This window comes from Xiphophorus couchianus, chromosome 18, assembly GCF_001444195.1.
Source record: "Xiphophorus couchianus chromosome 18, X_couchianus-1.0, whole genome shotgun sequence".
In the NCBI taxonomy this organism is placed as follows: Eukaryota; Metazoa; Chordata; class Actinopteri; order Cyprinodontiformes; family Poeciliidae; genus Xiphophorus; species Xiphophorus couchianus.
In genome coordinates this window covers 27,923,091-27,936,061 of record NC_040245.1, presented here as the reverse complement: position 1 = coordinate 27,936,061, position 12,971 = coordinate 27,923,091, and the positions used below count along the sequence as shown (strand labels likewise).

The window sequence follows — 12,971 nt, the reverse complement described above, 5'->3', positions numbered from 1 at the left end:
TACTTTCTATGGGAAAGTACAACCGGCCTCCCACAGTTAGGTTATTCAGTACTTCTTACCTAATACCTTTTTTTTTTTTTTACTGTTATGACTAATGACTTCAAACCTGATTTAGCTTGATTGAACTTTGATAAAGTTCTGCTACAGTCGGAACTTGCACAATCCTGTTTCTGGATCCAGCAGAGCGTGAGATCCAGGCTGTTAACAGCAAAACGTGTTGAGTCTACAATGACTATGCAATTCTTCCCTTTCAACTCTCACATACTTTATCAAAAGGCTCTCCATCCATCCATCCATCATTAGTGCGAGGAGTGGCCTTGAACGCACCGCGCAGAATGGGGCGTCTCCGCAGAACTCCGGACTATAAAGAAGCCGGTGTTCTCCCGGCTCCCTCTGATTCTCTCTCTTGTCCTCTGACCTGTAGTGAAGACCTGCCGTGAAGCTGTGATGGACCGCTGGAAGGGCAGAGTGGCTCTGGTGACCGGAGCTTCGGTCGGGATCGGAGCGACCATCGCCAAAGAGCTGGTCCGGCTCGGCATGACGGTGGTGGGCTGCGCGAGAAGCCTGGACAAAATTCAGGTTTGTTACACTTTGATAAAAAAATAAAAATTAAAAAACATCAAAATAATAACATAAAATAAAAAATTATGAGCAATTTGATATAAAGTTCGAACTTTACGCAACTTTATCAAAACAAATGAGAATACTTTTACATAATAATAAAAATAATAATAGATAAAAGTTGGAGAGAGCTTAGATTATTCATGAAATTAGTAATAACAAAAATATTTATATATGTATAGAGTCGGATTTATGTTTAAGATTTCTTTCGCCTGTGTCGTGATTGCATAAGCTGGAGAACAGAGGGGCGTTTTAAACGTAATATAAGCTAACAAAACCTTGTAAATATACAATGGTCCTGTTATGCAATAGAATAAGCAGATCGGTTTACAGTTAAAATCCACCGGGACTGGTTTGTAGAAAACTGGGAGTTCCGCAGAGCCTCATGAGTTACACAATAATATAAATGTCTGCAGCAGGCTACATGCAGGGTCTTTATTGATTGAGTGGGGTGTCGTTGGAAAATTGTCAAATGATTCAAAACGACAAAAGCACGTTCCAGAAGCTTGAAATTAAATGTGGAATATGTTCAGTCTCTGTGTTAAAAATAGCAAATTGTGAAGACAAAAGAGAAACTGCATGTCACACACAGAGTAATTTCCTATACAGGTTAAAGTCCTCTTGAGATTAAACTGTTTAAATATAGTTAATTATTCACTCATAAAACCATAAAGTTGTTCATTCTCTAAAAGTCTGGGTAACATATTTTACAGTTAAAAAGATAAATAAAAAAAATCTGCCAAAATAAGATTAAAAAATATATTTTTTAATCTTCAAACTAAAAAGAATTAAATCATTAAAGTAAGAAATTATTTTAATTGCAATTTTTCATATTTATTCTTTTTTCTGTGGAGGTATGGGGGTTGATTTGCAATTTGTTTAAAAAAAAATCTGTTTTGTTATGCAAATCTAAAAAAAATAAATTAATAAATAAAATACTGCCCCAAAACCAAACATTTAAACCCATCTGCTCATTTTTGAATATGTTGTAACATATTCAGACTGACTATATGACATTGTGGTAAAATAGTAAAATGATGCCAGTAGATGTTCTGAGTCAGAGAAAACCTCTGCATATAAAATAAATATGCTTTTATTAATTGCTTTCAAAGCATAGATGTGTATATATGTTTATGTATTTAATGACTGGGTTTGTTTTTTGTTTTTTTTTACATTTTACATTTATGTCTTTAAGTGAGGCTGCTGTAAAAGTTGGAGTTTATTGATCCGTATAATCAGATCCTGTTCACCAAACATTAGCTTCCACATGTGACTCAACATTAGCTAATCCAAATATTAGCCTAATCTTTGAAAAAGCCAGCATTGACCACATTGGAAACTAAGGAAGCAGATTTACACATTAGATGTGTGTAGCCTTCCCACGTCCTTCATGGAGCCATCTTGGATTTAAACTTCCAACCTTAAATAAAACTGAAAAAAAGTGTCTTAAGCACAAGAAGATTTTCAGTCATCATATTGTCAGAAGCTTCAATCAAATGTTTTCACAAACTACTTCTTCGTTTTAGGCCCTGGCTGCAGAGTGTAAGAGCGCGGGCCACAGTGGCGTCCTGATCCCGATGAAGTGCGACCTGACCAACGCGGAGGACATCCAGTCCATGTTTGCAGCCATCAAAGCGCAGCACAAAGGCGTGGACGTTTGCATCAACAACGCCGGCCTGGCTCACCCCGACTCTCTGCTGAGCGGCAAAACCAGCGCCTGGAAGAACATGCTGGACGTAAGGATTCACCGTGGCTCAGAAAATCTGATGAAACATTGTTTTGAGGCTTTCAGGGACAGTTAAAATATTTTATGTCTGAGAATGAGGAGGAGAAGGGAGAAATAAGCAGAGGTAAAGATGGGCTAGTTCATCTACCAGAGGTTAACCAGAGGTCAACCACTTTAATGATTTAATTATTTTTAGTTTAAAGAGGTTAGAGGTCGTTAAGCTAAGTTAGTGAGGCCAGAGGATACTTCACTGAGCCCAGAGCAGGAATGAGAACAAGATTAGAATCCAGAGAAACTCTTGTTAGTTTATCTAGAGAAACTACTCATTCAGCATTTAGTATTAAACTTTTCATAACAGAGCAAGACCCAGAGAAACTCCTGTTAGTTTACAAATCTAGAACAAACTTAGAAAGTACCATTAAGTTTTATCAGTACAAGAATCCAGAGAAACCCCTAAATTACAGACTGCTTATTCTTGAACATGGGGAACTAATTTGTAGTTTTATCCTTTTTTTTCTTTTGCTCTTTCCTTTGGTTTGTTGTTTTGTCGCATTTCACTCTAATTCACGTAAAGCACTTTGTTGCTGAAAATGTGCCATGCAGATATAATTACCGTACCTTTCCTTACCTGCTGCGATGCAATAACACCAAACGGAGATACAAAAAAATAAATAAATAAATCTAAGAATGTTCTTGCCTAGTTTTCTGGCATTTGGTAAATAGAAATCATTTTGATAACTCTACCAAACCTAAAACGAGATGGTCTGCAATAACCGTCGTACGCCTGTTGTTTTGCAGGTGAACGTTATGGCTCTGAGCATCTGCACTCGTGAAGCGTACCAGTCGATGAAAGAACGGAGCATTGATGATGGGCACATCATCAACCTGAACAGGTACGCTTTCATTTTACTCATCTGTTTTCTTTGCCTTGCAGACGATGATAATAACTGACCGGGTCTTTTGCAGCGGAGAGCAAAGAGTGAGATAAGAATACTTTACATGAGGAAGAAAAACAAAAAAAGAGTACAGTTATAGCTAAATAGCTAATAGTTAATAGCAGTACTGAATTAATATTAAGTTCAAGGGCAAATAAAATCAAAGGAAGTAAATAAAGTTAATAGCAGTGATAACTCTACAAATGTTTTTTTGTTTAGAAGAGACATGCTTAAACTGAATAACATGGAAAAAGGAAAAAGTTGGAGAATTTTGAAAGATTTATATAATCAATTCCATGGCTGGACTATTATTATTATTGCTTAGTGGAGTCAGAGATGTAGTGGATGACTTCTGATGCATGCTGGTGTTATTATGGTGCTCAGACGGGAATTGCTATTAATATTTCAGTTTATATAATATATGTGCTGTAGATCTGCTTTAGGGTGGAGGTGGATGTTTTTGTTTCTGTCCCTTTTGATTTTAAAAATTTGGACAAAAAAAAACCAAAACAGAAAAGGTACAGAGTTCAACAGGGAAGCACTAAGTCAGGTGTACATTTAATAGAAAAGACAAACAAATAGTCCGTATGAAGTTAATGCCATCATTTGTTCTGCCAGAAGAACAACGCAGCTAAACCCAAAAGCACCAATGAAGACTACTTTCTATGGGAAATCACAACCGGCCTCCCACAGTTAATGGCAGCAACAGGAAATGTTTTGATGAACAAGCACAGCAAACAAAATCCAAGCATTTGGTTGCTTATGAAAACACTGCTGAGTAAAATGAGAGTCTTCTGGCACAGAATGTCTGACTCTGTTCAGTCATTTTATTGGGCTGGTTTTGTTACTTTTGTGGTGGGGATATATCAGTAGTTCTTTGTACGTGTTTGACTCGCGCAACCCTCAAATATCCCCCCTCCCCTTCTGTTCCAGCATCTGTGGACACATTGTGATTAACAGCGGCGATATCCATTTCTACACGGCCACCAAGTACGCCGTGTCCGCCCTGACCGAAGGCCTGAGGCAGGAGCTCAGAGAGGCCAAGACTCACATCAGAGCCACAGTGAGGTTTCAGTGCCTTTCATTTAGAAACCGGGGTTGGGACTTTCACGCTTTAACTTCGATAAATTGATTTTGTGGATTGTAACGTGTAAATTATAACGTGATTAGCTTAGCGTGGGAAGGTTCCAGTCGGAACCTTTTGTATTCATGTGTTTCTGGTACGCCGTAAATCTGACACAAGCAACATCCACAAACAAGAAAGCTGCTTGTCTTAACCCACTCAAGGTTAATTTCTCCATCAAAAAAAAAAAAAAAAACACACAAAAAAAACCGTTAAGATGGAACATAGAAAAGTCTGTTGTGTTCGAGTTGTGCTAAAAGGAGCTAACTAATCAACGAAGCTGTTCCAGCCTAACGTAGCATCTGAATGCTAATCATGTAGCAGCACCACAGACGTTCCCAACGGTAATTTCGTCGTCCACAGTCTGCATTTCTAAAAGACTTTTGAAAGAACTTACCTGTATGATCAGAGAGGTACTTAAAACACTGACTTTGTATAACATCATTTTGTACCAATCTGATGGTTGAATAACCTAAATAACATGTTATATAATTACATAATAAATATCTTTATTTTTATAGCTCAAAAGTATTTTAAATTGAAAATTTAGCTTATTTTGTCTCATTATGGTTTTGATTAAAGTGCTATTAATTGTATTTAACTCGATAAAAATCTGAGTCGTGTCCCACCACTACTGAAAACACACCTTTTGCATACAGTAAGCCTCCAACGAGTCAGATTATGATCTGCCCATGTTGTTAGATCCACCACGCCCAATAACGAACTCTCTGGGAACATCGCAGCGGTGAACGGGTTTAAAGCCGAGGCGATCCGTCATCTTTTCATTCCTATTTATGTGGCGCGGCCCTGTGAAGGTGTGTTTGTTGACAAAAGAGTTCACGACTCGAGCCGCTTTGTCTCTTGACAGATTTGTTGGCGCTCGCAATGCACGACTTGCTGCTGAATTCGACTTATTAATCTTTCCGTTCATGCAGCAGTTTTTGGAATCGATCCTCAAAGATTCGGGTCCGACCGGCTCTGATAGGACAGACGTCTTTTTACGTCCTGACGTTAACTGGCTGTTCTCTTGTCTCTCCAGTCCATTTCTCCTGGCATAGTAGAGACTGAATTTGCTCATCGTTTCTACAGCGAAGCCCCTGACAAAGCAAAGGAAACATATTCTCACATTAAGGTAAGCATATTTTTAAAAAGTACACAATAATACACTCGATACTTTTTACAGAGGAATGCAGTAAAGCCGTTATCTTATTTAACAGCCATTGGAGGCGATAGACGTTGCTAATGCCGTGGTTTATGTCCTGAGTGCCCCGCCTCATGTTCAGGTAGTTGGTTTTTCTTTCTTTACATGTTTCAGTTCTAAAGGATTGTCTTTTGCTTTTCTTTGTCTGAGCGCCTCCACCTTGTTTTCCAGGTGGGAGATGTTGTGCTGCGACCTGTGGAGCAGCAGATGTGATGTTGACCCGTGTGATGGCTGCATTTACACACCGCTCACTCTTCAGATGATCTCCATCTGTGAAATTAATGAAGTTAATCTCCAATTAAAAGAATAAAAGTCTGATTTTAAGGTGGAACGTGGTCGCTGCTGAGTGTTTTTTTTTGTTTTTTTTAAGTGCTTTGGATAAACCTTCACTGCCCTGGGATCTTTCCAACATTTATGTCATATTAAAACAATAAACTTGAAAAGATTATAATAACTTTTGTTGAAATGAATGAAATCTTGATTTCAAACATACAGTGGCTTGAAAACGTATTCATACCGTTTTGTGTCACACTGCAACCACAAACATGAATATATTTTATCGGACTTGAATATGAAAGAGCAACATAAGATGGCATCTAAGAATGAAATAGAAAATGATACATGATTCAAAACACTTATTTTTACAAATAAAAAACTGAAAACTTTGGAAAAAGTGCAAAAGTATTCAGCTCCCCGACTGCAACCATTTGTCTTCAGAAGTTGCCTGATGAGTGCTAATGAAGTAAAGCCAACCTGTGTGTAATCTAATGTCAGTACAAAATCCAGATGATTATTCAAAGGATATTAGGGAGCAAATGAAGTCCAAGGAACACAGCAATGTGGAAAAGTTTACAGCAGGCTGAGGCAGTAAAAAGATTTCCCTAGCTTCGAACACATCACTGTTCAACCCATCATCCAGAATCGGACAGACATGAGGCTGGGCAGAGCCTGACCTTCCAGCAGGACAACCACCTAAAGCCAAGGGCTACAATGGAATGGTGTCGGCATCAACAAGTATAACACTTTGTGATGGTCTTTCACATTGAATGTGAATGAAATATTTTTAACCTCGTGGTTGTAATGTGACAAAATATGGACGTGTTCAAGGGGTATGAAGCCACTGTATAAGCAACAAATGTTTATGAGAAAATGAAAACAAAGGGGGAGGGGAACTTAAACTTATAGATGTTTCGAAATTCATTTGGCTATAAAAGTGAACACGTTGTTCCCTGAAAAAGGATTTCAGTGAATCTTTTAATCGCTTACAAATGCTTCAAGCTTGTGGTTATTTTTACTGCACTTTTTACTTTTATTTGAGTAGTTGTGTCATGACGCAGCATTAGTTTACTTGAGTAAAATCTCTGGATACTCTTAAGTAATTTCAATGAATGAAGAACAAGTATTTTTAAAAACTAAAAAAAAAAAAGAAAGCGAGCCACAGAGACACACTTGCAGTTTTTGTGAAAGTTTAGTATGTTTTATACTGGAATTAACTGATTTGGGAGGAGGAGGGGGGGGGGGGGGGGGTGGATCTTTTGCTTTATTTTGTTTAGTGATTACGTTATTTATATGAATTATTTCCATTTTGATATTCACAATTTGATCCGTCTGATGATGTAATTTTTACATGTTACATAACTGATGTTCAGTTATTCAGTACTTCTTACCTAATACCTTTTTTGTTGTTATGACTAATGACTTCAAACCTGATTTAGCTTGATTGAACTTTGATAAAGTTCTGCTACAGTCGGAACTTGCACAATCCTGTTTCTGGATCCAGCAGAGCGTGAGATCCAGGCTGTTAACAGCAAAACGTGTTGAGTCTACAATGACTATGCAATTCTTCCCTTTCAACTCTCACGGACTTTATCAAAAGGCTCTCCATCCGTCCGTCCGTCCGTCCGTCCGTCCATCCATCCATCCATCCATCCATCCATCCATCCATCACTAGTGTGAGGAGTGGCCTTGAATGCACTGCGCAGAATGGTGCAGAAGAACTCCGGACTATAAAGAAGCCGGTGTTCTCCCGGCTCCCTCTGTCTCTTGTCCTCCTTACCTGTAGTGCCGTGAAGCTGTGATGGACCGCTGGAAGGGCAGAGTGTCTCTGGTGACCGGAGCTTTGCCAAAGAGCTGGTCCAGTACGGCACGACGGTGGTGGACTGCGCGAGAAGTGTAACAAAATTCAGGTTTGTTACACTTTTCCTTTTTTTTTCTCTTTCTTTCTATCCTTCTTTTTTTTAAAATGTGAGATAAGATGGGAACGTATTTAAAGTATAATAAAGGAAAAGTTTCAGAGAACTTACATCATTTATTCAATTAGCGATTACACCATGTTTATGTGATCTCTGAGCTATGTCATCGTTGCATAACCTGGAGAATCGAGGGGTGTTTTAAATGTAATATAAGCCAACAAACCCTGTAAATATTCAAAGGTTCTATTATGAAATAGTATGCACAGATCAGTTTACAGAAATAAACCCACTGGGACCTGTTTGTAGTTTGTACTGAGCCTTGTGAAGTAAATGTCTGCAGCAGGCTTCATTTTGGTTCTCGGTTGAGTTAGATGTTATTGTAAAGCGATCAAATGATTCAACGGTTTGGAGTTAAATGTGTGTCCTATCTGGGTATTAAAAAGTGGAAAGTGTGAAGATAAAAGTGGAAATCAATGAACTGCTCCATCACTGGAAACAACATGGCCAATGTATTTTTCCATCTTTATTCAGGAAAGTACATTTGTTGAGCCTCATGCAACCCAGCACAGCTTCCAAATGATGCAAGTGTTCATCGACTGAAGAACAGAAAACCACAACATCATCCCAAAATAGTAACAGGGACTGACAATGCTGAGTCCAGACATTCACTTCATTAGTCGCTGAAATGCGCCAGGGCATTGCACGGTCCAAATGACATTCTGTTCAATTCAACCAACCCAAAGGGCATACAGAAGGCAGTCTTCATCTTATCAGGTTCTGCCACTGGGCTTCTGACAGGCATCCAAGGATTCCTCAATTCACCTCGGATCTTACTGCTGAGCTTTCAGTGGTTGACAAAACACAGACGGATACTCCCTTCCTTCTTTCTTAACTACTACAACTGGGGAGTGTTGTGGGGGGGAAAAAAAACTATTACCAAGCACTGTCAGGCGAAATCACTCAATCAGGTTTATTCACATATTGTGCACAATACAGAGAGCTTGGAGCACAATCAATAATGAAGGAGTTCTGGGTGAAAAGCTCTTCCAGGCAGAGACAACACACAGGTTTTAAACCAAGGTAAGGAATAAAAACATGGGAGAGAGTCTGGTTCCCTTGCAGCTGCAGCAAAACAACTTCCAACCTTGTACATGTAACCCAAAATAGTTCTTTTGGTGAGAGTTCACAAGCATTTAGTATTACATGATCAACAGATGTTAACTTGTAGTAATTTTCCACCACAGGAGGCATAGGGCTTTCTATTCTCACGGACCACCTGACTATCCAACAGCTCCCGAATGTCGGCCTTATGGCCCCATGGGCAGAAAACACACTCACATATTTTCCCAGCAGAGAGCTACCTTTCTCTTGTTCCATGTTGTTCAAAGTTGACAAATCTACATCTGGTAGACAATCTGACTGAGGTGCAACAGAGCTAAGCTGAGCAGAAACGGTTGCCTGTCCAGATCGAACCGCCTCTGCAACACCTCCTGGAAGACTTACAGTGCTAGTAGGACCTGCCGGAGTCCAGGGTGGAAGCAACAAATCCACATTACTTACATTAACAATAGGAATGTGCACGATCCCGCTGACCACTGTCACTTCTGCTGGTGACACCAACAATCCTGCTGGGAGGCAAAGTATAGTGGCAAGTGGCTTAAATAGCCCAGATTCTGTGGGGCAAAGCTCAGCTCCAGGACATGTAGCAGTGATAACCCTTATACTGTCACCCGGCACACTAACTGGCCTGTGACCACTTACTCAAACCGTACCCAGTAAAGACTGTCTGTACTGGCACTTTCTGGTAATGTTGGAAAGCCATGTGCCATAAAGACAAAGCCTGACTGACAGCTGGTAACACAAACAATGCCGCACCATGTTGTTTAAGGAACTCATTTTACAATTCTCTAACGACTTTCATACCTAATAAACCTGCTACTGTCGACTGAGAAGAATATTCCAAGGGGTTCTTAACAACAGAGACATTTTGCTTAGGTGCCACCTTGCTAAGCTCATAGGCTGCATGAAGCTCAAGCCAGCAGCAGGCATGTAAGGTCCCCTGACGATGTTGATTAGAGAAACTCTGACACCCTAGAAACAGCGTCCAAAAGACACTGAAATGGGACATCCCTCATTTTCAAAAGTACTGAGAGACACGGTACTTTTGAAAATGTACTGTGTCAACCAGCAGTGAATCCAAACACTTGAGTTCAGGACCACTTCACCCATGACCTACCCCTTCTGAAATGTGGCTCCACAAAGCAGAAGGAACTGGATTCCCGTCTGCTGATATGCAGCTGCAGCCTCTCCTTATAAGAGAATGGGATGCTGCGAGACATGATTCACCCCTTGGCTGACACCAGTTTCTGGCTATGTGAGCGGGTTTCTGGCAACGCCTACAAACAGTAGGGGTCGTTCTGTTCGGTTGTGGGGACCTAGAGGAGGGATGTACGATCAACAGATTTTGAGAGAGCATGTTAATCTGTTCCTGCTGATTTAACAGCATTTTCTTTATTTCTGACGAATCAGAAGCCCTTGGAACAACTTCTAAATTTGGCCTGCTTCTTTAGGAAAGTTTTACTGCACAATATGATGGCACAGAATAGCTCCTTTTTCTCGCTTTGGCTGTGTGTCCCTCTTGTTCCCACCTGATTGTTTTATTTCCTTATGTCCAAAAGTGTAAAAATCTGGATTGTTTCCAATCAGCCTTTACAACTTTCTACATGAGGTAGGATCATGAACATGGTCAGCAAACTGGTCTCTCAAAAGCATGGCATCATTAGCAACAGTATTTCCAATAATTTTTCCGTTAAATAAAACAGTGGATGGAAAAACTCCTGCAATGATTCATCCTCTTCCTGTTTTCTAGACAAAAAAAGCCCCTGCAAAGTTACATAAGACTTAGACCAACCACAGGGTTCTTGCAGAATTGAGAAAATGCGTTGGGGGGGGGCTTTCTTTGTCAGATAAGATATAGATCTTATCTCCTCTTTAACTTCATCTTTCAGGTGATCATACACAAAATATGTGAGATCTAGAGGCGATAGATGTACAGCCCGTACACCAGATCGGACCTTCTCTATCCAACCTATAACCCTCTGAAAACAGGACATTTATGTTCCCTCTGGATCTAAGATAGCCGCTCCGTGACTGCTGAAGAAAGGGAGATCTACTTCTGGTAGAAGTAGATGGTACAGAGTTTCAATCTGAAATGCTTTTCTTTAAATTCCTGATTCTCCTCTTGAAGATGCCGACTCGTATCCTTCAGTTCTCATCTCCCATGGTTCCTCGGCAGAGAATTCCTTACACGGAAAGAAAGGGAACCAAATTCCATCTTAACCCTGTCCAATTCAATGAACCAACTAGATTTGAACTACTACAAGCACACCCCCACTGCTTTGCAGTCCTTCCAGCAACGCCAGATTGTGACCTGAGGTACAATTACCACTAAGTATAGTGAGTTGTAGAACCTCAAATTCTCCTTTCACCAGACCGTTACACAGATTAGTTTAAGAATTAACAGTTAGATATATTTTATTTTGTTCACAAAGTACAAAAATGTCCTGATTTAAGAGAAAGTGTAATCAGAGTATAAATAAATATTCTGTATAAACATTGTGTTATACAGGGGAAAACCCCCCCAGCTAAAAACAGAAGACGATGCTGGCCCTGGGAACCTCTTAGCGGAAATGTTTGAGTAAAGTAGACCGATTGGGGGAGAAATAAAAAGTAAGATAAATAAATATATCAAGGTGCTCACCAAGAAAAACACACTCACGGGATACACTGGTGAACACAACAAAGAAATCAAATTCCCGTTCTACTATTCCCTTCAGCCTAAGAAAACAGCTTTGAACCCAGGGACACCATAGGGCCTCTTTAAAATAATCCAGAGGGCCGAACACTAGTATTTCCCCTTCCTTAACCCAAAACAAAATTTGGCAAATAGTCTTAAGTCAGGATAAACTGGCAATAGCAACACCTTTGGGCACAGCAAGGGTGCTGTTATAGTTGGAGTCTACTTGTCTGTGTAATCAGATGTTCACCAAACATTAGCTGGAACATTTCACATACCACTAATTAACTGAAATATTGTCTTCACCTAAAAAAAAAGGCAGAATTTACTAAATTAACATTGGTATCTAGGAAGCAGATGTAGGATTACACATGTAGCTTTCCATGTCTTTTATGGAATTGTCTTTCATTTAAACTTCCACCACTAAACAGAAAATATATTTCGAATAAGGAATCCATGTATATTGTCTGTTCCTATTGTCTGTTCTGCCAGAAGTTCCAGCAAAACGTTTGCACAAAGTAAAACCATAATTACTGCTTCATTTTGGGCCCTGGCTGCAGAGTGTAAGAGCGCGGGCCACAGTGGCGTCCTGATCCCGATGAAGTGCGACCTGACCAACGCGGAGGACATCCAGTCCATGTTTGCAGCCATCAAAGCGCAGCACAAAGGCGTGGACGTTTGCATCAACAACGCCGGCCTGGCTCACCCCGACTCTCTGCTGAGCGGCAAAACCAGCGCCTGGAAGAACATGCTGGACGTAAGGATTCACCGTGGCTCAGAAAATCTGATGAAACATTGTTTTGAGGCTTTCAGGGACAGTTAAAATATTTTATGTCTGAGAATGAGGAGGAGAAGGGAGAAATAAGCAGAGGTAAAGATGGGCTAGTTCATCTACCGGAGGTTAACCAGAGGTCAACCAGAGGTGGTTAAGATAAGTTAGTGAGGCCTTGACACTAAATATCCCTGTACAATGTTGCAGAAAATTTTATGCTAAAATACTTAAAAACACATTTATTCTTTGTATATATTTAGATGGTAAATTGTTTTGCAGGTGAACGTTATGGCTCTGAGCATCTGCACTGGTGAAGCGTACCAGTCGACGAAAGAACGGAACATTGATGATGGGCACATCATGAACCTGAACAGATACGCTTAGTTGCTTAGGAAAACACTGCTTAGTTCAATATCAGTACTTCTTTGTAAATGTTGCCCATGTAGACATCTTTGTCTATGACAGCATCTGTGGGCACATTGTAGTCAACTGCAGTATTTTCCATTTCCTCAAGGCCACCAAGTACGCTGTGACCACCCTGACCAAAGGCATGAGGCAGGAGCTCAGAGAGGTCAAGACTGATATCAGAGTTACAGTGAGGCTTC

At 40.1% G+C, this 12,971-nt stretch overlaps 2 protein-coding genes across 2 annotated transcripts; both read left to right on the top strand.

The window, feature by feature from the left end:
- Positions 1 to 383: 383 nt before the first annotated feature.
- On the top strand, positions 384 to 5,937 carry LOC114133177 (dehydrogenase/reductase SDR family member 11-like). Its single transcript, XM_027998858.1, has 7 exons — positions 384 to 579; positions 2,148 to 2,357; positions 3,146 to 3,240; positions 4,216 to 4,345; positions 5,445 to 5,537; positions 5,623 to 5,688; positions 5,778 to 5,937. The coding sequence occupies exons 1-7, from the start codon at positions 448 to 450 to the stop codon at positions 5,817 to 5,819; spliced, it is 768 nt and encodes a 255-aa protein (XP_027854659.1). The 5' UTR covers positions 384 to 447; the 3' UTR covers positions 5,820 to 5,937.
- A 6,178-nt stretch (positions 5,938 to 12,115) lies between these two features.
- Positions 12,116 to 12,839, top strand: LOC114133178 (dehydrogenase/reductase SDR family member 11-like). The gene is made up of 2 exons (XM_027998859.1): positions 12,116 to 12,351; positions 12,646 to 12,839. The coding sequence occupies exons 1-2, from the start codon at positions 12,193 to 12,195 to the stop codon at positions 12,748 to 12,750; spliced, it is 264 nt and encodes an 87-aa protein (XP_027854660.1). The 5' UTR covers positions 12,116 to 12,192; the 3' UTR covers positions 12,751 to 12,839.
- The last annotated feature ends 132 nt before the right edge of the window (positions 12,840 to 12,971 follow it).